Raw genomic sequence first — 27,614 nt, forward strand, 5'->3', positions numbered from 1 at the left:
TGATTTTGTTGTTTTCCCCTTCCCATCAGCATTTCAGCAGCAGGAGCAATGAGATCCAAAATCCTACCAGCACTCTGTACCAGCTGCATGAAGTGTCCTCTCAGAGGTTTCATGAAGATCCCAGCAGGAACCCCCCCCCCCCCTCGAGTCCTTAAATTCTTATAATCCTAACTTTATCCTTTTGGTTCCTTAGCTCTGAAAATAATGTGGGGTGTTTTTTTTCCTCTAGTCTTTAGACTGTGTGGATTATCTTAAATTTTGTTCTTTTAGCTCAAATAAATCTTCTCTGTTTGAAATATCAAAAAAAAATAATACAAGAGCTGGTGCTTTGACAAGATTCATAAAATTGACATACCCTCAGCTAGACTCACTAAGGAAAAAAGAGAAGAGACTCGTATAAACAAAATCTGAAATGAAAGATAAATTACCACAGATATCACAGATATACAAAGGATTGTACCAGAATACTGTGAAATATGCCATCAAAGTTAATAACTGAGAAGAAATGGATAAGTTCCTAGATCTATATAATCTTCCTAGATTTAATCATGAACTGAAAAATGTAAATAGACAAATAAATAGTGAGGATATTAAAGCAATCAATAAAAACTCCCAAAAAATAAAAGTCCAGGACCAGATGGTTTCACCAGTGAATTCTTCCAAACATTCAAAAAATATTTGGTACCTATTTTTCTCAAACTCTTCCAAAAATTTGAAGAGGCAATATTCCCTAACACATTTTATGAGGCCAACATAACCCTGATACCAAAACAGTAATGATAACACACAAAAAAGAAAACTATAGACCAGTATCTCTGGTGAATACAGATCCTAAATACTAAACTAAATACTAGGAAATCAAATACAACAATACATTAAAAAATAGTACATCACTATCAAGCTGGGTTCAATTAGAAGAACAAGATGGTTCAACATATGCAAATCTATCAATGTAATACACATTAACAAAACAAAGAATAAAATCATATGATCTTATCAATAGATGCAGAAAATGCATTTGATAAGATCTGTCCTTTTCCCTCTCACTAGAATAAAAAAATTAAAAATATATACAATATCCATTTATTATTTAAACAGTCAATAAAATGAATATAGAAAGTACCTTAACATAATAAAAGCCATATATGATAAACCCTCAGACAATATTATACTACATGGTAAAAAATTTAAAGCTTTTATTCTAAAACAAGGACCAAGACAACGATGTCCACTCTAACCACTTCTATTTAACATAGTTCTGGAAGTCCTAGCCAGAGCAATCAAATAAGAAGAAGAAATAAAAGGCATCCAAATTTGGAAGGAAGAAATAAGTGTCACTTTTTAAAGATGACATGATTTTGTATACAGAAAACCCTAAAGACTCCATCAAAAAACTATTAGAAACAATAAACAAGTACAGTAAAATTGCAGGATGCAAAATCAATGTACAAAAATCCATTGATTTCCTATATACTAACAATGAAACATCAAAAAAAGAAAAAAAATTTATTTTGCCATTGCAACAAAAAGAATAAATACCTAGGAATAAACTTAGCAGAGGATGTGAAGGACCTATATACTTCAAATTCCAAGGCATTATTAAAAGACTTTAAAATGTACACTTGAAACCTATATGACCCTATTAACCAATGTCATCCAAATAAATTCAATGAATAAAAAAACCCCACAACTAATATACAGCAAAGAATTGGTGGTACCAGAGAGAAATGGGGTTGGGGAGGACAAAATGGATTAAAGAGGTCAAATATTTGAGGAAGAGTGAAAAGGAGACTTCTAGCAGTGAGTATGTTACAGTGTATATAGATAGTGAATTATAATGTTGTATACTTGAAACTTATATAATGTTATAAACCAATGTTATGACATTAAAAATTTATGACGAAGGGAAAACATTATTGCATCCTACAATTTTCTTTGCTTTTCTGTATCTAAAATTTATCTGTGATTGTCATTATTGGCTTAATTATTAATTTGCCTTTGACTCCCTGTTCTCATTATTCTGTACCTTTATTATTTCTGGGATTTTGAAAAGAAATTCTGCAGTTAGAGTTTACAATCAGTATTTTTGCATTTAAAAATTTTTTTAAACAACAGGTGAATGATTTTGTTTGGCTCCTAGAAATGTTTAAAATGCAGTTTTAGGGTTTTTGCTGTTAACTTTCATTAGGTTAATCATGGATCAAATTGTAGGCCATTTTATAGGAGAGGCCTAAAACATAATTATGTAAAAAAAGTTTTGCTTTCATATGCACAATTGCTGACGTTGTAACTCTTCATATATATTTTAAGCATTTTAATAGTAAAATAAAGGCACCTCAGTGTTGGTTCCTTTTTAAATTGATATTCTCAAACAGCAAAACATGATTCTTGTCACACTTAGAACAGCAATTTTCAAACTTTTTCATCTCATGCTACCTATAAATTAATTTCTGAAATTCTGTAACACAACAAAAAATCTAATTTTTGCCTATCAAAAATAAATAGAAATAATTTTGCGTCATTCACACTGGATGACTATTGTTGTGTTGGATGTTGTCAATTTTTTACTTGACAATCTAAGGGAAAAGAGGTCAGTGTCCCTGACTCAATAGTCAGGTAGTGCATGTTTTAAAAATTCTTGCATCACACCGACTGAAAATCTTTGACTTAAAGCATGTGATTCATTAAAGCGAAGTTGATACTTACATTAAAAAGAAAAAAGTAAAACCTGAATCTCTTACATGATGCACTAGTTCACTACTATATTAATATTTTGAGGTATTTCAACTTTAAAAGGGTCTTGACCACCTAAGAGTTGATTCTTTCAATAAATGCCATTGATAAAGAAAGAGAATATGATTTTTCTTATCAGATGCTTTTCTCTTTTTTTTTTTTATAAATTTTTATTAATGGTAATGGGATGACATTAATAAATCAGGGTACATATATTCAAAGAAAACATGTCTAGGTTATTTTGTCATCAAATTATGTTGCAAACCCCTCGCCCAAAGTCAGATTGTCCTCCGTCACCCTCTATCTAGTTCTCTGTGCCCCTCCCCCTCCCCCTAACTCTCTCCCTCCCTCCCTCCCTCCCATGTCCTCCCTCCCCCCCCCACCCTTGGTAACCACCACACTCTTGTCCATGTCTCTTAGTCTCATTTTTATGTTCCACCAATGTATGGAATCATGTAGTTCTTGTTTTTTTCTGATTTACTTATTTCACTCCTTATAATGTTATCAAGATCCCACCATTTTGCTGTAAATGATCTGATGTCATCATTTCTTATGGCTGAGTAGTATTCCATAGTGTATATGTGCCACATCTTCTTTATCCAGTCTTCTATTGAAGGGCTTTTTGGTTGTTTCCATGTCTTGGCCACTGTGAACAGTGCTGCAATGAACATGGGGCTACATGTGTCTTCACGTATCAATGTTTCTGAGGTTTTGGGGTATATACCCAGTAGAGGGATTGCTGGGTCATAAGGTAGTTCTATTTGCAGTTTTTTGAGGAACCACCATACTTTCCTCCATAATGGTTGTACTACTTTACAGTCCCACCAACAGTGAATGAGGGTTCCTTTTTCTCCACAGCCTCTCCAACATTTGCTATTACCCGTCTTGTTGATAATAGCTAATCTAACAGGAGTGAGGTGGTATCTCATTGTAGTTTTGATTTGCATTTCTCTAATAACTAATGAAGCTGAGCATCTTTTCATATATCTGTTGGCCATTTGTATCTCTTCCTGGGAGAAGTGTCTGTTCATGTCCTCCTCCCATTTTTTTATTGGATTGCTTGTTTGTTTGTTGTTGAGTTTTATGAGTTCTTTGTAAATTTTGGATATTAGGCCCTTATCTGAGCTGTCGTTTGAAAATATCAGTTCCCATATAGTTGGCTGTCTGTTTATTTTGATATCAGTTTCTCTTGCTGAGCAAAAACTTTTAATTCTGATGTAGTCCCATTCATTTATCTTTGCCTTCACTTCTCTTGCCATTGGAGTCAAGTTCATAAAATGTTCTTTAAAACCCAGGTCCATGATTTTAGTACCTATGTCTTCTTCTATGTACTTTATTGTTTCAGGTCTTATATTTAGGTTTTTGATCCATTTTGAGTTAATTTTAGTACACGGGGACAGGCTGTAGTCGAGTTTCATTCTTTTGCATGTGGCTTTCCAGTTTTCCCAACACCATTTGTTGAAGAGGCTTTCTTTTCTCCATTGTGTGTTGTTGGCCCCTTTATCAAAGATTATTTGACCATATATATGTGGTTTTATTTCTGGGCTTTCTATTCTGTTCCATTGGTCTGAGTGTCTATTTTTTTGCCAATACCATGCTGTTTTGATTATCGTGGCCCTATAATATAGTTTAAAGTCAGGTATTGTAATGCCCCCAGCTTCATTCTTTTTCCTTAGGATTGTTTTGGCTATTCGGGGTTTTTTATAGTTCCATATAAATCTGATGATTTTTTGTTCCATTTCTTTAAAAAATCTCATAGGGATTTTGATGGGAATTGCATTAAATTTGTATATTGCTTTGGGTAATATGGCCATTTTGATTATATTTATTCTTCCTATCCAAGAACAAGGAATATTTTTCCATCTCATTGTATCTTTTTCGATTTCCCTTAACAATGCTTTGTAATTTTCATTATATAGGTCCTTTACGTTCTTTGTTATGTTTATTCCTAGGTATTTTATTTTTTTTGTTGCAATCGTGAAGGGGATTATTTTTTTGAGTTCGTTTTCTAATATTTCATTGTTGGCATATAGAAAGGCTATGGACTTTTGTATGTTAATTTTGTATCCTGCGACCTTACTGTATTGGTTTATTGTTTCTAATAATCTTTTTGTGGAGTCCTTCGGGTTTTCGATGTATAGGATCATATCATCAGCAAAAAGTGACACCTTTACTTCTTCTTTTCCGATATGGATGCCTTTTATTTCTTTGTCTTGTCTGATTGCTCTGGCCAGAACTTCTAGCACCACGTTGAATAAGAGTGGAGAGAGTGGACAACCCTGTCTTGTTCCTGATTTAAGGTAGAAAGTCCTCAGTTTTATGCCGTTTAATAGGATGTTGGCTGATGGTTTATCATATATGGCCTTTATCATGTTGAGATATTTTCCTTCTATACCCATTTTGTTGAGAGTCTTAAACATAAAATTGTGTTGTATTTTATCAAAAGCCTTTTCTGCATCTATAGATAAGATCATGTGGTTTTTGTTCTTTGTTTTGTTGATATGGTGTATTACGTTAACCGTTTTGCGTATGTTGAACCATCCTTGAGATTCTGGGATGAATCCCACTTGATCATGATGTATTATTTTTTTAATATGTTGTTGTATTCGGTTTGCCAGTATTTTGTTTAGTATTTTAGCCAGATGCTTTTTTCATTTCCACTTTTTAAAAATTCAGACAAAATAGTGTACAGATGATGTATTGTATAGAATTGTGCGCCTGAAATCTGTATAATTTTGTTAACCAGCATCTCCTCAATAAATTAAATAAAAAGTAAAAGAAAAATATTAAAGAAAATAAATTTAGGCATAATAAAAAATAACCCAGATTTAAAAAAAAAAAAACATGTCACGTGAATTACACATTAAAGAATGAAGTCCAGGCCTGACCTGTGGTGGCGCAGTGGATAAAGTGTCGACCTGGAAATGCTGAGGTCGCAGGTTCGAAACCCTGGGCTTGCCTGGTCAAGGCACATATGGGAGTTGATGCTTCTAGCTCCTCCGCCCCCCCTTCTCTCTCTCTGTCTCTCCTCTCTCTCTCTCCCTCTGTCTCTCCCTCTCCTCTCTAAAATGAATAAATAAAAATTAAAAATAAATAAAAAAAGAATGAAGTCCAAAATGTAAACCACTCATTGCTCATTCACATATAGTGTATATGCCGCAACAGTTAGCCGATTCTGCATTTTATGTCAATGATTTTGCATGGTATTGTTGTTTAGTGTGTCTCAGATGTTATATAAAGTTCTGAGAATGTATTAAAAATCTGTACTCATGGATGTGTGTGTTTTAGGAGGGGAAAAATCAAACACTGGCCTTCCTAATTTTAATGAATGCTGCTCTTTTGACCAAATGAAAGTTTACCATTTTTATAAAATTTTAAATAGTGAGCATTTAAAATGCCTATATATGTAACAGCTGGCAACATAAATTTTCTGGATCATGATCAAGTACATGTTGGTGCAGCCGTTGCCATGGAAAAACATGCTGAAGCATCTTCAGTTTCCAGTAGTTGAGCAAGGCTCTTTTCTTTAAATGAGAACCAATGGCCTATGATTTTTAATAGTGAGTACCTAAAACCTAGATCACTCATTAAAATAAAGCCTGATTTAAACACTTTAAAAGTCTGGGGAAAGGAAGAAGACAATTTTCAACAAGCACAAATAGTGAACTCACATACTAAAAGGCATATTTCTAAACTTGAATCATGTTTCAGAAAATCTGTTCCTGTGGATCCAAATCTGCATTAAGAAGTATACATTTGTCTATACTACAACTCTAAACTAAGTCTCAAACATACTATCTATTATTTCTTCATCTGCTACTCTGTATCCATGCTAAAGCCTGGGAAACATTTTAAGTTGTAACATGGTTAGAAGTTTCATTACGGATGGGACAATATTAATTGTTCAACAATCAGTATCAAAAAGTATTTAGGGTTTCTATTAGCATTACCACATTACCTACTCTGTTTTATAATGGGAAAACTAAGATGATAGAATCTGATATCATACAATTTGTGTTTATATCCACCTTTCAACATTAAAAAATATCCTATGTAAGCTGCATATGCACTTGACTTCTAATATGTATGTTGTTTTTCAACTTTCCAATAAGAATTACTTTACTCTAAAACCTATACTCCACATTTAAATATACATAAAAATATAATGGCTTCTTTATTTCTGCTTTTCATTTAAAGGAAAAAAAACCAAAACAACATGTTTGTTTGAATTTAGAAATTTATAGGACATCTCTTCTTTTTGATTGTGGTTTTGTGACTTCGCCATAATATCACACATCCTTTTTTTTTTGGTATGTAAATAGTTATATTATTTAAAATTGTGTCCTATGTGCATTGCAAGTTATATGTTTATATATTTACAAAATAATTTTGTATCTTAAAAAAAAACTCATGTTAGAAACAGTGTATACATATAGAAAAATGTTAAACAAAAGTAAGCAAACCAGTAATATATGTGCAATCTAATTCGAGTTGTTCTTCCAATGATCTTGAGTGAATTCTAATCCTTTTCTAATGCCATCACTCAAAAGTGGATTCACTTGCTGGATTTATGAATTGCTAAATATTTCCTGCCACCTTAAACTTTGGTCATTTCAGCCACAAGAAATACAACCTGCATCTAAATACAATTGTAGACTTCAGCCTTCTCTTACAAATGTTATGCATTTTAATAATGAAATAATGTGGTCTGTTTACAATCTCTCTATAATGATAATACTTAATAGAAAATTAATGAAAATACTTAATAGAAAATTAGCTATTGACTTATAAATAGCTTCTTTCTTAAATGACAAAGAACTTAATCATTTCATAGAACACAGGCCTGGGTCTAGAACCTGTTTGGAACAGAGGCTGCCACCACTGGTCCTGGACACACACAAGAAACACAGCAGGTTTTCCCTGTCTTCTTCTTCTCTATATCCCTTCGCTCTGTGGTCACCCAGAGAAAGCAGGAAAGTCGGCTGCTGACGGAGAGACTGAATGGGTAAAATGCTGGGCAATGCTTCCCAGGGCAGCTCAAAGACTCGATTTTGTTTTACAAACTCTCCTGAAGTTCTAAATAAAATATTCTTTGACAGAAAGAAGCTAAGTTTCTTTAAAAAACTTTTTCTTAAGTATATTTCTTTCCAAATGCTACTGTGAGTTTACACCAATTTATTAACTCACATGGGACTGAGATCAAAAGATGGCTGCATTTGGATACTTCAGTATTAATAAAATGAGTAACAATATCAAGTTTGCATGCTTGTTCCTTTGACCTCAACTGCTGTATAAACTCCACAAACTAGATAAACCCTAATAATTATTAACTGATATTAATGAGATGTACCACTATATAGTGATGGTCCTGATTATATAAGATACAAATAAGATTCCCTATATATATCGTTATGAATAAAATGATATTTAGATAGTCCATAAATGGTCTTTAACAACTGATGTGAACTAAATAGAATTTGTGGGATTTCATACGTACCCTCGTGCTGGAATGTTCATGTGCCTTGCAGACTTAACAACCTCCTCAAACTTCTCCATACTTTCTTCAATAGAACAGTTAATATTCTTCTTACTGAAGGATTCAGATGCAGCACCAAAAACTGATATCTCAGTGGCTCCAGCAGCAACCTGAAAAATATAGTTTAAAGGCAAAAGCTAATAATTTAAAAAAATGTAAATGATAGCAAAAAAATTATTAACTATGCTACAAAGGCATACCTGTATTCCTTAACATCTGCCTTAGAATTTAAAATTGCATTCCTCTCGTATTGCTACATTCACTCTTGAAATGTAAACCTATTTTATGATAAAAATTCCACAAACTGTAATACTCAAACATACGAGGCACAGATAACACAGTAATGATGTTCCAATATAATCTCATCTTTTCTAAATTACGTTATCCTCAGAAATATTTAACCCTTATTATGGAAAATACTAGCACATCAATAAAATCTTTTAATAAATATGGAAAACATTATTTTTAGATCAATTATTAAAATAGAGTACAGTAAATGTTTTTGGTTTACTTTTCTTGCTACAATCCAAAAGAAAAAACATTTTTCCAGTTCACCATTTGGATAACACCCAAGATTTCCTTCCCATCTCAACCTAGCTTCCACTGCTTGATACCTTGACTGTTACAACCATACTCTTGTGTGTCTAATGACTAATCCTCCTGCCAGTAGTTAAATCCAAACAGCTAATCTAATCAATTTCCCTTTCATCCCAATTGCCATCTTCACTCCTTCCCCCAGTCTTCTCTAATCACTTGTTTGCAAATATCAAGCCCCTGGTTTTCCAGATAAAATTTAAGACTTTCTATAAATGTATCTCTAGCATTGTGTCTAAATTTTCCTCTTTCTGATAACCTATTAATATATATATTAAGAACAAGGAAAAATCTGTCACCTTTCCTGCAACTTACTGGCTTTCACTTTATCATCCAATTAAATGTTTACCCTCTAAAATTAATTATTTGAGTTCATTACTACGTGCCAGTATTGTTGTCAGTACTTTGCATTCCCTGTTTCTAACTGACAAATGGTCTTGTATGCTATTATGTGTTATCCCATTTTACAGATGAGAAAACTGGAGAGAAAGAGGCAAAATCACTAGCACAAGATCATAAAGTTGGTAAATGTTTTGAAGCTGTGTTCTAAGCTATCAGAGAGGTGCCCTCTTCGTATCTTTTCAAGGTAGATAGATACATTCCCTACTTTGTTTAGGACTGAAAGACTGTAATAGTTAAAATTTCTTAAAATGTTTCATTTTTCTTTACAATGTGATAAACAATTATATCAAAACAAACAAAAGAAAAGTGGTTTTATTAAGACACACTAACAGGCACAACCTCAACTTTACACAATACAGTCTGAAATACAGATGTGAAAAATATCCTTTAACATCAGAAATAGCTGCTGCAAAACTTTTACAATAAAGCCATGTAAGCATAAAACCTCAAGGCTTCACTTAAAATTGCATCATTCTTTTTATATGTGTAATTATTAAAGCTTTTTGCATATAAAGTCTTCAGTCACAGAGGACTGGGAAAAACAAGCCAGAAAGGAATAAGGATAGTTGTTAGAGGTGATTCCAATGACAGACAGCAATTAGCTTCACCTGGAGGGAGAAAACAACAGGAACAGAAAGCTGGCTCAGAAAAGTTGACAAAAATAATCATTCGTGACAGTATCAATAGCTAAGACGTATTGAGAAATGGTTAGGCTATATTCTATAGTCTTTATTTAAGAGGAATACATAAAAATATACTTTCAAAATAATTTAATCAAAGTGAATAGTTGTATTTTTCTGTTTTGATTCCTGAATGGTTAAATTAGAAGAACTATCTTTGCAAAACATTTAAAACCCCAACTATGCCATGAGGTTACTAATCTTCATGGATTCAAGTGAATGTATTAGCATAATATTTAGACAGAAGAAAAAGGGAGTTACATTTGACACAGTTTTAACTTTGTAAAGACTTTTAAAACAATAAGAGGCATACTGATTTTAGAAAAATTAATTGCATACTTACAGCACGGTGAAAACCCTGAAGATTAGGAGTAAGGACAGGATATCTAACTCCTGGATATTGACGAATGCCTTTCATCACTTCAGTGTGATCAGCCATCTTAAATACATAATAAGTGTATGTAAAATGTCACTCTAAATATTCTATCACATGTGATTTTAGTTTTTCAGGAAGATTATAATTGCATGCAATTAATTTATATTCTATAAATGTTTGAAATAACAAAACGATGCCAATACAGCTAAAAATAAGTACTTTTCAATGCCATAAGTACATAATACCTTGATCTGGTTTTAACTTATTCACATAAGGATTTGGTTAAATAAGTGATTAAAAATAGTCAGAAATTCTGAACTCTACTATTTTCATTTGATCTTTATCCTCTTCCTTTCATTTCATGGGCCAAGTCTCAAATACCCTGAGACTGAGGAGAGTTTGAAAGGCAATATGCTATGCATTTACCCTCCATATCAAAATTTTATATTCAAATAATTTTTAGTGTAGGAAACTTTATAATGCTTAGTAAAACAAAAATTATACATCTCTGTTAGAATACTTTGAGGCTGAGATTCTAATATATTGCTAAGATGCCTTAGTTAACAAGAGTCAAAATGCTTTATGCAGTACTATCATTGATTACTATTTGTTCTTATAATACAAACAAAAACATACAGTGGAATGAATACACAACAGGAAAACATATTCTGCTAAGATTTTATTTTTCTATATTTTTTATGAAGCTATAAAAAATCAATTTTGAATTAAAATATCAAATTTAGTAATTTGCCACAAAGTCTGTAATTTAGCTTCCTAGAGCAATAATTGATCAAACTCCATAATCATCACATAGAGAAATTAGCTTTGACATAACCATGAGCTTTGCACACTTAAGAATAATAAATTATAGCATGAACAATATGATGAATAATATATAAACAATGAAAATTACACAAAATGAACATGAATAAAGCTATAAAAATATACACCAAAATTTATATTTTCAATATAGAAATGGATTAGGGAAGATTTGTGTTTTCTCTATATATCTTTGCTTGTTATAACAAATATGTATTGTTTTTAATTTAAAAGTGAAATAAAAGTAATTTTTTTCCCTTAAATGAGAAGCAGGGAGGTAGAAAGACAGACTCCTGCATGCACCACAACTGAGATCCACCCAGAAAGCCTCCTAATGGGGCGATGCCCTGTCCATCTGGGGCTGCTCCGTTGCTTGGCAACTGAGCTACTTTAGCACCTGAGGGAGGCCGTGGAGCCATCCTCAGTGCCTGGGACAAACTTATTTTAACATAACCATCACTATGGGAGGGGAAGAAAAAGGGAGGGAGAAAGAAATGAGAAGGGGAGGGGTACAGAAGCAGATGGTCACTTCTCCTGTGTGCCCTGATAGGGAATCGAATGCAAGGCTTCCACATGCTGGGCCTATGCTCTACCACTGAACCAACTAGCCAGGGCCTTTATTTTATTTTTTTTTAAAGTGAGACAAGGGGAGACAGACTCCTGCATATGGCTGGAACAGGATCCACCTGGAGACCCCATCTAGGTTCGCTGCTCTGACCATCTGAGGTCATGCTCGCAACCAAGTTATTTTTAGTGACTGAGGCAGAGGCTTCATAGAGTCATCCTCAGTGCCTGGGACCAATGAGCTTGAATCAGTCCAGCCATGGTCAGGGGAGGGAAGAGAGAGAGAGAAGGAGGAGGGGGAAAAGTAGAGAAGCAGAGAGTTGCTTCTCCTGTGTGCCCTGACCGGGAATTTAATCTGGGACTTCCATATACCAGGTCGATGCTCTACCACTAAGCCTACTGGCCAGGGCTTGCGCTTCTTAATATAAACACACTTATTACAATATTTACTCTTATTAGCCAATAGCTCTTATCCACTGTCAGTTAAATGGGAGTAGAATTAAACTTAATGCTTTTAATGAATATAATTTGGATTAATTACATTTTAACTAGAGTAAATATTTAAAATTAAGTATTGAGAGACAAAAAAAGTACCTCTCATTGACTACCATCATGTCTTATTTAACATGTTGCTATTTAAGCTTCCATGTTTCATTCTATCTATACACATTTACTTCTAAAATGTGATTCTTGCTCATTGATTTCTTAGGAACCACATCCTCCACCCCACATCCTCCACCCCACATCCTTTACAGACTCTCCACTGTCATCACCTACTTCACATAAAAGCTATCTCTCATTTCATTCAAAGTTGATTTGACTTTAATCTAGATATTTAATTGATTACCTATATGTCCAAAGCCCTATGTTAGGCCATGTGGAAATATAAATCCAGAAGAGTAAGGTCCTTATGCTGAATAATTTGCAATGAAGTTGGGGATATAAAACAGATGCACATGGAAAGTTAACATTCCAAAGGAATATACTAGTTATAAATCAGAGCACAGATTATAAGACGTCAGTATGGAGAAAAGTTGCTAGGTTCCTGTAATCTCTGACTATGGAATATTAAAATTTCCCAAAATATGGCCACAGTAATATTTCTAATCTCTTATGATCTTCAAGAACCTCACCAATCCCCATCAAGAGATGAACTCTCTTTACCTTCTCCTGAACCAAACCAGCACAGTTTTGCAAGTACTCTTGACAAACAGAGTATAGCAGAAGCAGCATACACTATGTGACTTCAGAGCAACATCATAGAAGAGAATACAGCTTCCACACAGCTTTCTTTTTGGGGAAAGCCACTGAGAGGAAATCAGCTAATATGCCATGAAAAAAAAAAAAAGAAACTAGTTTATGTAGAGAAGCCACATCAGAAGGCCCACGGAGAGACGCCAGTGAAGACAAACTGAGGCCCCCAGCCAACAGCCAGCATTTTCCTCTAAATTTATGATCACAGAAAGTTTTAGATGACTTTAGTTTCTAGAATATGAATCACCAATGTGGCCCCATACAACCTGTCCTCTTGTTATACCCTGTCCTAATTTTAATCCTTAAATTTTGTGCACATAGCAAATATTTATCTACACCACTAAATTCTCAGGTAATTCATTACACAGACAGAGATAAGAACACATTACTTAGCTAGAGAAGAGCCAATATTGTGATGTCTTTGAGCTAGGTTCACATTATTCTAAAATTTCAGGATTTATTGTCAAAGCAATAGAAAGCCATGGGGAGTGGGTGTTGAATTAACAGAAGACTGGAACAAATGCAATATTGTATGAAGAGTAAAATGGGAGAGATACCAAGGTCAGTCTAGAGGAGAGAGGCAATTCCCAGGTAACTGAAACTTCAGCTAGTGACAATTTCCACTGCAGAGAAATGGCCCAGGGAACTCCCAACAAAAAAACAATAGGACACAGTGGCTACTAGTATAGGGACATGACTTTACTCAAAAAATTGTGATCCTCAATATTTTATAACCTTTAAAAAATATTTAATGCTTATACATATTTCAACACTTTTTTTGTGACAGAGACAGAGAGAGTGACAGATAGGGACAGACAGGAAGGGAGAGAGATGAGAAGCATCAGTTTTTTTTGTGGCACCTTAGTTGTTCACTGATTGCTTTTTCATATGTGCCTTGACCGGGGGGCTACGGTAGACCGAGTGACACCTTGCTCAAGCCAGCGACTTTGGGCTCAAGCTGGTGAGCCTTGCTCAAACCAGATGAGCCCACGCTCAAGCTGGCAACCTCGAGGTTTGGAACCTGGGTTCTCCACAGCCCAGTCCGATACTTTATCCACTGCACCATTGTCTGGTCAGGCACAACACAATTCTTGATTGCATATTTATGTATTTAGCTTTTGTGCTAGAGTCTGAACTCTTTTTCTCTCTCATGTGCATGTCATTTATCTTAGAAATGTACATGCAAACATGCACACACAAATTATAACAAAAAAATTTAGATCCCTTATTCCTTAAGCAGAAAGAAAAGCAAAATTCTAGTACTAGTTTTAGGATAAAAAGAAATTTAAAATAACTCTCTTACCAGAGAATAATATTAATTGATACCATTAACACTTATATTTTACTAAACATTGCATGTTTAAATATTTATTAGAGCCCCGGACAGTTGGCTCAGTGGCAGAGCATCAGCCCGGCATGTGGATGTCCTGGGTTTGATTTCCGGTCAGGACACACAGGAGAAGCACAGTTTCTCCACCCCTCCCACTTTTGCTTCTCTCTCAGTCTCTCTCTCTTTTCCCCTCCTTCAGCCATGACTCGATTGGAGCGAGTTGGCCCCACGCACTGAGGATAGCTCCATGGCATTCAGCTCAGGTGCTAAGAAGTGTTTGGTTGCTGAATAATGGAGCAACACCCCAGATGGGTAGAGTATCACCTCCTAGTGGGCTTGCTGGGTGAATCCTGCTCAGGGCACATGTAGGAGTCTGTCTCTGCCTCCCTTCCTCTCACTGAATAATAAATAAATAAATAAATATTTGTTTATTTATTTATTAGAAGCATTTACATTAACATGATAACAGATAGGAATAAAGAGTGCTTTGCTAAGCAATACACAGGTTTGGGTAAAGTATGGAAGTGCATCAGAAAACATCATAAAGAGCACAAAACAAAATTTATTCTTTAAGAAATAGAGGTCATATTATCTTGTAAGTGTTTATTTCATTCTACATATAATTTAACAAAAATGTTGAGTCATAATGAAGAAATTTAGACAATGAAACAATGATTTAATAGATGTCTCATATGTGCAACTAGAAAATAGAAGTGACAGTTACTAAATCCCTATGTCATAACAATTAAACTTTGATAGTCATTAAAGATACCTTAATGAAATTATGATAAATTAGAATCTAACAAATCAGTACTTTTTCCTTATTAAATATAGCCACAATATAATAAAATAATTTAAGAAGTAACACTATTCTGTCTAAATTTGGTCAGTAAAGGCAGTTGTGTAAAGAGCTTTAGAAAATCCTGATAGGCAATAACTTTATTACAATAAATAAAATAAAGCATATTTCAATTAAAGGTATAATATGTTTGCCTTATTTATATATTTATTAAACTCTTAGGGGTATATGTGAACTTCAATTTTGTTATTTTGAAGTCTAAAGCTTATTATTCAAACAATAATAAAACTATTACTTACAGTATTATTTTGATATTTTTAACAGAACTTTTTTACATGTGGTTTAATATATCAGATTTTTTATCTTTTCTTGAGACTTTCCAGTTAAAATAAAAATAGCCCCACAATTTGGTTGGTAACATGCTTTGCCATCATCTGGCCAGAGTCTGGGTATGACAATACCTGTGTCTAGTTAGCCAATATTAAGTCTTAACTGTCCAATTTTGATATACATTCAAATAATCACAATATTTGTGCAACATGCAAGAGTCTTTAAAATATGCAAGGGTCACAAAGATCAGAATGTAATAGATATACAATGAAGAGACTTTATTATATTTGCTACAAACTCTATCCTGGGATGGGTGATTAAATTTGTACACTTCACATTATACATATGTAGACATATACTAGTATTTTGTCTTGATCTGAATACTATTATCTCCCCTAAATATTTAGGATTTCAGTGTGTCCTCCAGACAGCAGCAATGGCTAAAATATAGTTTAAGCATCCTCATCTTACCCAAATCCCCTAAGATCACGGAATTTAAAGATAATGCATATGAGTATGCACTCATAAACAATGGCAAAGGGTTTTCCATAAACTTAGGAGAAGAAATTACTGGAAGTTTCAATTATATTTTGAAATTTACTATAACATTTACCATGCAGGTATATAAAAGTTCATTTTAAAATATCATCAGACCTTAGAATTAGATTTCGATAATTCATTTCAATATTAGAACACTAACTCATTTCAATATTTTATACACTTATTACATATCTAATATTGGGTTGGGGAATAAGTTCGTAGCGTTTTTATATTTTCTTTTATTTTACAACGATTTGTTTGCTGTTTGGTAAAGGGTAAGTATTCATTCGATAAAACTCTTTCTGCTCTACAAAACTATGTTAATTGTATTTTTGAGTTATTTAATTTTTTATTAGTTTTGAGGCTTAGAAATGGAATACCCAGGAGGCAAAAATCAACATTTTCGACACCTGCTCTTTGCTTTTCATCGAGGTCAAAAAGCTGCCGAAGCAGCCCGGGACATTTGCAACATGTATGGAGAAGGTGTCATAGGCGAGTCTACAGCACGGAAATGGTTTGCAAAGTTCAAAAATGGCAACTTTGACATCAATGACACGTGCCGCAGTGGAAGGCCTTCTGAATTCGATGAAGAACTGGGAAATGCTCGAAAAGAATGCCACGGTCAACAAGGAGCTCTACATTGCCCAGCTACACCGCGTGAATGAGGCTATTCGACTGAAAAGACCTGATCGACATGGTCAAACCATACTCCTTCACGACAACGCCAGGTCCCATGTTGCACAAGTCGTCAAAGCCGCACTCCAAGAGCTCAAATGGGATGTCCTTCAGCATCTGCCTTATTCTCCGGACCTTGCACCGACCAATTACCATCTTTTCCACTCCCTGTCAAACCATATGAAGGGTGTTACCTTCGATAACAAAGGGGTCCTTAAAAACTGGCTCAACACCTTCTTTGACACCAGACCAGGCAATTTTTGGTGGAACGGCATCAACAAATTGGTCGAGAGGTGGGAAGAGGTTGTAAACAGCAGCGGCGAATATATAATTGATTAACTTATTAATATAATTATTGTTTTTTGTTTAAATAAAAGTCTTCGGTAAAAACGCTATGAACTTATTCCCCAACCCAATATATCAAACTTTATGGCATAGAAAAGTGAAGCAGATGCAGCCAGTACATAGTACATACAATACATAGTAAGTGAAGAGATATGTGTATGATTGTGTGTGCATCAAATATACAAACTAGAACAGATATCATGTGATCTGAAGTTCTATGGAGCACAGATAAGGAAGCATTTTTCTTTGCAAGCTAACCCAGAATAATGACAAATATTTACACTAAATCTTGTTTATGCTAAATGTAAATAACTCAGGGACCTGTTTTTCTTTGAAGCAAAATATTCATAGAGTTTAATAAAACAAAACTATTCATAGAACTTGAAACTATTCAAAAATATTCATAGAGCAAAAGTGTTCATAGATACACATATATATTCTCTATGATAAATTGAACTTTCTAGTGTACTACAAAAGGAAAGGTTTTAAAAAGCCTAAACTTAAAACAATACTTAAAGTTCTCCAGGTAATTATGCTGTGACATTTTACAGAAGTTAATTTAATATTTAAAGTAATATTATTCTTTCATTTCTATGTCCATTAAAATGCAAAGTAAAAATACTGACTACCCCTTACTTCTCTTCCAAAAAACAGTTGAGAGAGAAAAGAGAATATTCACGGATTAAGTTCTGTTCAGTTCCAACTGAATATACGTTATGTGAAATAATTAATAAAAGGAAATAAATATTTATGCTATATTTTAGGTGAACATGCATAGGAAATTCATTTAAACATTAACCCCTGATTAACATTTGTTTTCTTTCTCCAGAACACATGCAATTATAAAGATAATGCATTGTTCAGGTCTCTGAGATCCAGACATGCATTTACTATGTCTCTTATACACATTTATGGTACATAAAACTGCTGTATTTATTATTTAACTCAATAAGATATCAGTAACTAACAAGACTCCAAATTATGTGAGAGGAGTTGTTTTTCTTACCATGCAAATTACTCAATGCATCTTTGTGGCTCCGTAGAAGTTGAGGCAATTGTTCTTTGTGACGGTGCAGAAACACTGAGTTTGGGTTAACATTGTGTGTTTAAATTGCAAATTGTTTAGAGTATGATCTAAAATTCATGTGACAAAAAACCCCACAAAAACATTAACATACTGAATCATTACAAGGATACCTGTAAATTTTTATTTGTTAAATTACATAACTGGACCACCTCTCTTATAACTGGACTTCTAACCTAAATACAGGGCGGGACAAAAGTAGGTTTATAGTGTGAGTAGGTGAAACACAGTTTATTCTTGTATTATTATTTATTAATTATTGTATTATTTTCCATATGAACAACCATAAACCTACTTTTCCCCTATCCTGTATAGGAGGACACTTTTACTCCTCTTCTGTTCTGGTCCAGTCAATATAACCAAGTCAAACATCATCAAGGGGTGAGCACAACCCACTGTTCCATCCTTCACTCCACTCTCCTGGTCGTGATGTTTTCCTCCCTTCCCTGTAACAAGAGTCCTGCATCCAATTTTTTTATCATGGTATATTGACTAGAAAGAGGAAGCTTTGAAGGGCTAGGAAAATCAGGGTGAGATAGCCAGAAAAATCTACATAATCTAGATAGTATTAATGAGTTTGGGGACACACAAATTGGGGTTCAAGAGGTATGTTTTGGTGGTGAGGTGCTTTTACTGGCCTGGAGCAGTGAAGTATGAGAGATGAAGACAAAAGGGTACTTACTCAGAGTGTTGCTTTAACTATAGAGTAGGTTTCCTGTAATGGTCTTCAAGTAACACTCACGAGTTTGGAATACCATTTAAATTATTTAGGTCGCTATATTAAGTACAAATCCAGGCACAGACTTAGCTACTTAGGAGAACTCAAAGTTATTGCTCTCTTCAAAAATATTGATATAAATGTTCTTATATATTTAAAATATATAACAAACTATAGCACTCAATATACCTCCTATTAAAATTATTACTCTAGAATTAAGCCAAGAGTCCATATTCACCCTGACCTACAATATCTGGCACCAGAAGTATGTAAATATTTGAGGAGAAACAGGTTTCAAAATGTATAGAGCCAGAAGCTTTTCTATATAGAAAATTCTTCCAAACATGTTATATGTAAAATTTTAAATGAGAAGATCTGTTTTCATCAATGTCAAAATATGGAAGTCCTTTTTCATGTGAAACATATTCAGTATATAGTATATACAATTATAAATCCACCATTCACATTTTTGGTTTTTTTAAGTCACAGATAATAGAATATATATATATATATACATATATATGTGTGTATATGTATATAAAATACACATATATATGTATATATATAAATTTATATGTATATATATAAAATTTTCATCATCTAGAACACAAACTATAGTAATTCTTCTAAAAGAACGTATCTGTGCATAAGGTTACACAATACAGAGTACTAGATTATATCCCATGCAAAGAATAAAATTAGATTCTGACATTATACCAATCAATTCAAAATGAATCAAAGATTGAAATGTAAGACCTAGAACTATAAAACTAATAGAAGATGAAATTGATGTTGGCAATGACACCTTGAGTATCACACTAAAAGGACGGTCAACAAAATACAGACAATGGGACTACTCCAATCTAAAAAGCTTCTGCACAACCAGAAAACAATTAACAGAGTAAAAAGGCAACCTAAGTATTGGGAGAAAATATTTGCAAATTATATATCTGATAAGGGCTTAATATCCAAAATATATAAATAATGCCTTCAGCTCAATAGCAAAAGAATAATAACCCAATCTGAAAGTGGTAAATGAACTTGAATAGCCATTCTTCAAGGAAAACATTCAAATGGCCAACATACATATGAAAGGATGTTCAATGCCACTAATCATTAGGCAAATGCAAATATAAACCACAATGAGATATCACTTCATTCCTGTTAAGACAGCAATTATGAAAACACAAAAGCTAAGTATTCACAAGGATATGGAGCAGCGGTTCTCAACCTAAAGCCATCGGAAAATACATAATGCATATCAGGTATTTACATTCCGAATCATAACTGTAGCAAAATTACAGTTATGAAGTAGCCACCAAAATTATTTTTTGGTTTGGGGTCGGTCACCGCAACATGAGGAACTGTATTGTGGGGTCACGCCATTAGAATGGTTGAGAACCACTGATATGGAGAATATAGAATATCTGTACAATGCTGGTAGGAATGTAAAATGGTGCAGCCATTATAGAAAACAGTATGGAACTTCCTCAAAAAATTAAAAGTAGAGCCCTGGCCAGTTGGCTCAGTGGTAGAGCATCGGCCTGGTGTGCAGGAGTCCTGGGTTTGATTCTCAGCCAGGGCACACAGGAGAAGCGCCCATTTGCTTCTCCAGCCCCCCACTCCTTCCTCTCTGTCTCTCTCTTCCCCTCCCGCAGCCAAGGCTCCATTGGAGCAAAGTTGGCCCAGGCGCTGAGGATGGCTCTGTGACCTCTGCCTCAGACACTAAAGTGGCTCTGGTTGCGACAGAGCGGCACCCCATATAGGCAGAGCAGCCCCCCCCATGGGCATGCTGGGTGGATCCCAGTCGGGCGCATGCGGGAGTCTGTCTGACTGCCTCCCTGTTTCCAACTTCAGAAAAATACCAAAAAAAAAAAAAATTAAAAGTAGAACTACCACATATTCAAGCAACACCACTTTTGGGTATTTATGCAAAAGAACTGAAATGAGAATCTCAAAGAGAATTTGCTTTTTCCATGTTCATTACAGCATTATTCATATATCCAAGGTGTGGAAACAACCTGAATGTCTGTGAATGGATAAGTGAATACAGAAAAGGTGGCATATGCACATAATAAAATATTAAGCCCTTAAAAAAAAGAAAATATTGCCCTAGACAACAACACTGATGAAACTTGAGTACATTATGCTAAGTGAAATAAACCAATCACAAATGACACATACTGCATGATTCCACTCATATAAAATAGTCTAACACACAAAGCAGAGAGGAGAATGGTGGATGTGAGAAAATGAAAGGAAATGTCCAATTATTCAATGGATACAGTTCCAGTTCAGCAGGACAATTACATTCTAAATTTGCTGTACAACATTCTGCCTATAGTTAGCTATACTGTACACTTACAAATTTTTTAAGAAGGTAGATCTCATGTTAAGTTTTCTTATCATAATAAAGAAAATGAGTTATCTTATGAAGTAACTTCAAATATTTAATTGAATTTTTAATGTAGTTTTCATTAATTTTGAGATATTTGTGATATTTGTTAATTTTTAAAAATTTCATGACTTCCATATCATAGCTACTATAAATAATGCTGCAATGAACAGAGACCCAGGGGCATATAGCATTTTGAATTAGTGTTTTGAATTTTTTTTTCTTTTGTATTTTTCTGAAGCTGGAAACGGGGAGAGACAGACAGACTCCCGCATGCGCCTGACCGGGGTCCACCCGGCACGCCCACCAGGGGTGAAGCTCTGCCCACCAGGGGGCGATGCTCTGCCCCTCCAGGGCGTCACTCTACCACGACCAGAGCCACTCTAGCACCTGGGGCAGAGGCCAAGGAGCCATCCCCAGCGCCCGGGCCATCCCTGCTCCAATGGAGTCTTGGCTGCGGGAGGGGAAGAGAGAGACAGAGAGGAAGGAGGGGGAGGGATGGAGAAGCAAATGGGCGCTTCTCCTGTGTGCCCTGGCCAGGAGTCGAACTCGGGTCCCCTGCACGCCAGGCCGACGCTCTACCGCTGAGCCAACCAACCAGGGCCTTGAATTTTTTTTGCAGATAAATACTCAGAAATGAAATTGCTGGGTAGTTCTGAAAAATGAAAAAAGATGTAGTGTGCATATATATGTATGTGATGTGTGTATAAATATAAACATATACATATATTTGTTTATACACACACAATGGAATATTACTCAGCCTTACAAAAATAATGAATTGTTGCCATTTGTGACATGTATAAACCTAGAAGGTATTATACTAAGTGAAATAAGTCAGACAAAGACAAATGTCATATGATTTCACTTAAAAGTAGAATCTAAAAAATAAATAAACAAAACCAAAGCAAACATAGATACAGAGAACATTTTGATGGTTTCCAGGTATGTGGGGCATTGGGCAATGGGCGTCAAATGGGAAGGGATGAAGATGTACAAATGACCAATTATAAACACTGTCAGGGGGATGTCCAGTACAGCATAGGGAATATAGTCAATACTATTGTAATAATTATGTCAGATGGGTAGCAGACTTACTGGGTTGATCACTTTGTAAGTTATATAAATATGATGTTGTATACCTGAAACTAGTAAAAAACTGTATGTCAAGTGTAATTAAAATTAATTTTTTTAATTTTATAATTTCATGAGTGTTTTCTATTGAAATTAGTATTAATCTTCCTATCTAAATTTGTATTTGACCTCACATAGTCTTTTTTCTTAATGAGGGCCCTCCACATTGATGCTTTCAGTACCTAAAGTTCCCAGAAGAGGCTGGCTACAATCCTCTAGTGATTGCTGGATCTCTGCCAGAGAGAGGTCCAGAATTACCCAAAAATTACCAGTTAGCAACAGCACAGCATTTGCTTCATTTGGAGTGAGGTGGTATTAGTGCTGGCCAACTACTTTCAAAGCTAATGACCTCAGGAACCATACTATACCTTGCACTCCGAAGACAGTCCTTGAAGAGGAAGGAGACTGAGCCATACTCCGTGTCTGTTCCTTGGAAAATTGCACGTTCCCTAGTTCAGTGATTTCCAATTGGTGTGCCTCAAGAATTTTTAAGACACACCATACCTGACTATTGAGTCAGGGGCACTGACCTCTTTTCCTTTAGATTGTCAAAAAAATTACAACAGTCAACACAACAACAGCCATGCAATGAGAATGAATCAAAATTATACCTATTTTTTTTTTGTTAGATAGGCAAAAACTATATTTTTGGTGTGCTGCATAATTTTAGTAATTAGTTTAGGTGTGCCACATGATGAATAAGGTTAAATTCTATGATGAGCTAACTTGGCAGAGGCAACAAGTTAAATTTTACAACACTTCCAAAGCACTGGATAGGTAGCAAAATTACTTATATCATAGCTTTTTATCAACTATTGTATAACATACTAATTTGTGTGTCTCTTTCCATGACAAAATATTACTTCCTTCAAGATTTGCATAAAAGGAAAATCTAATAAATGTTTGCTGAACTAAACTGAAATTTCTCCTCCTTGTCCTTTATTCATGTTTGAATTGATTTTGCATTCAATCCATTTTGAATCATGATTATTTTTCCCTACTAATTCTAAAAATTTATTTTTATTAATGATAGTGATAATGATAAAAAAAAAGCATTTACTTCACGATTGTCTACGTGTTAAGTCCATCGTGTGCTGAGTTATTTACGTGCAGTATCTCTTTAAATATTTTTAACAAAGCAATGTAAGGGAGAGTTTCTGTGAAGAACTAAGCAGAAACAACAATAAGGATAAGGAAGATGACCCAGCTAGTGACTGGGAGAGCTGGGATGGGACCCAAGTTGATGTGTCTATAAAGCATATTTTCTAAGACCTCTTTTAAAAACATGGCCACAGTATTGCCTATCAGGGGTCTCAAACTCGCGGCCCGCCGAACAATTTTGTGCGGCCCGCAGACTAATCCACGAAGTTCAAAATATTTTGGATAAAATTAAGTAAGCCTAGGGGCCTACTTGTATTTTTTATTTCTCTAGCATCCTAGCTAGATATTAGCTTAGTTAACAGCAGTTGTGATGCAAACTACAGTTTCTGGTCATTTTGTGAAACTGAGTAAACTGCATGTACGATTGTGCTTGTTGTACTGATTTTTTTTTTGTTTTCAACTGCAGTGAGAAAAGTGTTGTGTAACAGTTGCCTTCTGTAGACCTAGTGCGGCCCGCCAAATGGCTGTGATCTTGCTCTGCGGCCCACATGCTGAGTTGAGTTTGAGACCCCTGGATCTGGTTTCCATGTCTTTCTCTTGGTCACTGCTGAAGAGCTTATGCATCACAAATTCAAGGGGAGAGCTCCTTGAGATCCCATCCTGAGGATGAATAGTTTGGGGGACATGCCTTTGTCATCTAACCCAGCATCTCCCAATCTGCATTCACCATCAGAATTACTCGAAGTACTTTTTAAAAATTCAGATTTCTTAAATCCATCTGGGCAGATTCTGATTCTGTTCTGCTATAGAACCCAGGAATCTGTTGTCCCCCAAGCTTCTCAGGAAGTGCTAGGCTTCAACCAGAGTGGGAATCACAGTTGATTCAGTCACAAAGGAGGCCGCTGGTGAGGGAGGCCCACCCAGTGCATTGGAGACCCCCACTTTAACTTCTATGAGAAGCCTCATTTTATTTTTATTCAGAAGTGAATGCAGGTTTTGTGGGTCTGAAATTATTTCAACTTGGGAGGGAACCTCTTTATGAAAAACAACACAGAAATATCTAACTTTGGTAAATTTTACTAAAACATGCCCAGGTGAGAACATTGCTAAGCACCCCCCCCCACCCCCGCCAGGGCCTTGGGAGGGAACTTTACTAATATTTTATGGTAATTTTCTGACCTGAATCATATATTAAAAGTTCTTTTTTTTTTTTTTTTTTTCAGGTGAGAGGAGGGGAGACAATGAGACAGACTTCCTCATGTGCCCTGACTGGGATCCACCTGGCCACTCCATCTGGGGCCAATGCTTGAATACAAGCAATTTTTAGTGCCTGAGGCTGATGCGCTCCAATGGAGCTATCCTCAGGGCTCAGGCCACACTTGAACCAATCAAGCCACTGCCTATGAGAGGGGAAGAGGAAGAGAAGGGGGAGAGGGAGAGAGGGAGAAGCAGATAGTCAATTCTTCTGTGTGCCCTGATCCGGGATCAAATCCCGGTCATCCATATGCTGGGCTGACACTCTATCCATTAAGTCACCAGCCAGGGCCTATAGTAAGGTTATAAATAAAGAGCCTGACCAGGTGATGGTGCAGTGGCTAGAGCATTGGCCTGGGATGCTGAGGACCTATGTTCAAAGCCCTGAGGTTGCCAGCTTGAGCATAGTTCAATGTCTTGAGTTCGGGTTCATCAGGCTTGAGCAGGGGTCACCACCTTGAGTGTGGGATCATAGACATGACCCCATGGTTGCTGGTTTGAACCCAAAGGTCTCTGGCTTGAAGCCCAAGGTTGCTGGCTTCAGCCCAAGGCCACTGGCTTGAGCAAAAGGTCACTGGCTCAGTTGGAGCCCCCTGATCAAGGCACGTATGAGAAAGAAATCAATGAACAACTAAGGTACTGGAACAAAGAATTGATGCTTCTCATCTCTTTCTGCCTGTCTACCCTCCATCTTGCTAAAAAATGATAAATAAATAAAGTTTTCCAGGGTGATTAAAGACCCATAGAAAAGAAAATAAAGTTTGAAAAATAGTATCATTCATAAACCTTGCTTTCAGCAATATCATCAGATAATTAAGTATCTTTCTGAAATACAGATTTATGATGTCTATCGTATTCCTTTTCTTATCACTCCAAAAATACTATCAAGAAAGAAGTGAGGTCAGTTTGGCATGTCTTATTCCCGGTAAAGCCATAACTATCTCTCTGTACAGCTGCCTCTTGAACAACATGGGTTTGAACTGTGCAGGTCTACTTATACCTTGATATTTAAAATACTGTAAATATACTGTCTCTTCCTTATGATTTTCTTTTTTTTTTTTTTTTTGTATCAGAGACAGAAAGAGTCAGAGAGAGGGACAGATAGGGACAGACAGACAGAAACAAAGAGAGATGAGAAGCATCAATCATTAGTTTTTCATTGCGACACCTACTTGTTCATTGATTGCTTTCTCATATGTGCCTGGACCGGGGGGCTACAGCAGACTGAGTAACCCCTTGCTCGAGCCAGTGACCTTGGGCTCAAGCTGGTGAGCTTTGCCGAAACCAGATGAGCCCGTGCTCAAGCTGGCGACCTCGGGGTCTTGAACCTGGGTCCTCCGCATCCCAGTCCGACGCTCTATCCACTGCACCACCGCCTGGTCAGGCATGATTTTCTTTAACAATTTTTCTCTAGCTTAGTTTATTATAAGAATATAGTAAATAATATATATAACACACCAAATATGTGGTAACTGACTATGTTTTCTGTAAGGCTTCCTGCTCAATAAATAGGTGTCAAATTTTGGGGGAATCAAAAGTTACATGTGAATTTTCAACTACCACCCATAACACTTACATTATTTAAGGATCAACTGTATATTTATTTTTATGAATTCTCTTCTTAATAAAACTTTAATTTTTTCCAGGAAATAGACTTAAATATGTGGACCTATAACCCTCATTTTCCCCTACTCACTAATATAATTTGAATAATTTTTTAAAATGCTTAAGTGATACTTTGTTTTTGTTTGCCCCCCCATCACCCAAGACAACATTCATATATTTTCAAAATAAGCATACATGTCAGAAGGTATTTGCCTACAGTCTCCACTGGCCAGATGAGACATAACTGATGATATTACCTTCTGCTTGCAGGAGTTCAGCAAAAAAAAAAAAAAAATGGATCTAGAATCTGCAATTTCTTCAACACATGCCATCGATTACTATAAAAATGTAAATAACGTGGTTTCAGTCCCTATAACTCAAAACTCAATTTGAGCAGTAACTCCTTTTAAAGGTAATATATTCGTAAATGCAGTAATGAGAAAAAATGAGACCAGAGCTCTTCCTGACAACCCAGGGTGAAAATGCTCTACCCAGCTATGAATACCATTGTAGCCTGGGTACTATAACCCTGTCTCATTCACAGAGTCTGAACAAACCCCATATATCTTAGCCTCAGTAGCACAGAGGAAATGTTGGTCTCCCTGAAGAAGTAAGACAGTTTTAATAAATCACAGTCTTACAATAATAAACACAGGAAATCTCTGGAAAATTGAACATCCAGTTTTTTTCCTACCCAATACCCTGTCTTGGCTGCCACTGCTAAAATGGTCTGACACCATATTCAGAAAACTTCTTAAGTCCAGAAGCTTTAAAACTAATTTGGTCTGGTGTATAATTTCCTGTAGTACTTTCTTATTCAACATTACCTTTGTGTTGTACAGAGTTTTGTACTGCCCTCTATCGATGGGACATATATGCTTCTCAAGAATGAGCAACGCAAGTAGCATGTGATCCCTACTCTTACTGTGAGTGCAGACAATTTAATTATATTGTACTGAAGTCTACAAATAGTCGTTTTTAAATTATAAAGTCAATCTAATCCAGCCAATGAATTTGTGGGTTATAAACTAGGAGATCAATGTTCCAGACAGAGAAACCAAAGTCATTTTGTTCAATAACATTTCCCAGTTTCCTAAGATAAACATAACAAATATGCATTAGTTATTCTTTGTTCAGGTCAGTGCCTTTTGTGACCACCCTCCTGGTCTTCCCGTGTCAAAACAATCATATTTCCAGTATCACTCTGATGCAGGGGCAAGAAGTCTCAAAGCTCCCAGTATAATTTTCTTTCCTGTCAACTGCACTGCCTCTCATATATCATGCCTTTGTGTTTGATAATAACACTGTTGACATTGTTATTTCCCATGCGAGGAAACAAAAGTAAT

The 27,614-nt window shown here is 35.4% G+C and overlaps 1 protein-coding gene across 5 annotated transcripts in view; it reads right to left on the reverse strand.

The window, feature by feature from the left end:
* The window catches only part of HMGCLL1 (3-hydroxy-3-methylglutaryl-CoA lyase like 1), a 326,458-nt gene that overhangs the window by 107,281 nt on the left and 191,563 nt on the right, over positions 1-27,614 (reverse strand). For all 5 annotated transcript variants that reach the window (XM_066252808.1, XM_066252798.1, XM_066252811.1 and 2 more), the window contains 2 exons: positions 10,289-10,384; positions 8,231-8,379 (listed from right to left, as the gene is read on the reverse strand). In XM_066252808.1, coding sequence (XP_066108905.1) covers positions 8,231-8,379; positions 10,289-10,384 — 245 coding nt within the window. The remainder of the gene's footprint in view (positions 1-8,230; positions 8,380-10,288; positions 10,385-27,614) is intronic.

Source organism: Saccopteryx bilineata, chromosome 1, assembly GCF_036850765.1.
Source record: "Saccopteryx bilineata isolate mSacBil1 chromosome 1, mSacBil1_pri_phased_curated, whole genome shotgun sequence".
Classification (NCBI taxonomy): Eukaryota; Metazoa; Chordata; class Mammalia; order Chiroptera; family Emballonuridae; genus Saccopteryx; species Saccopteryx bilineata.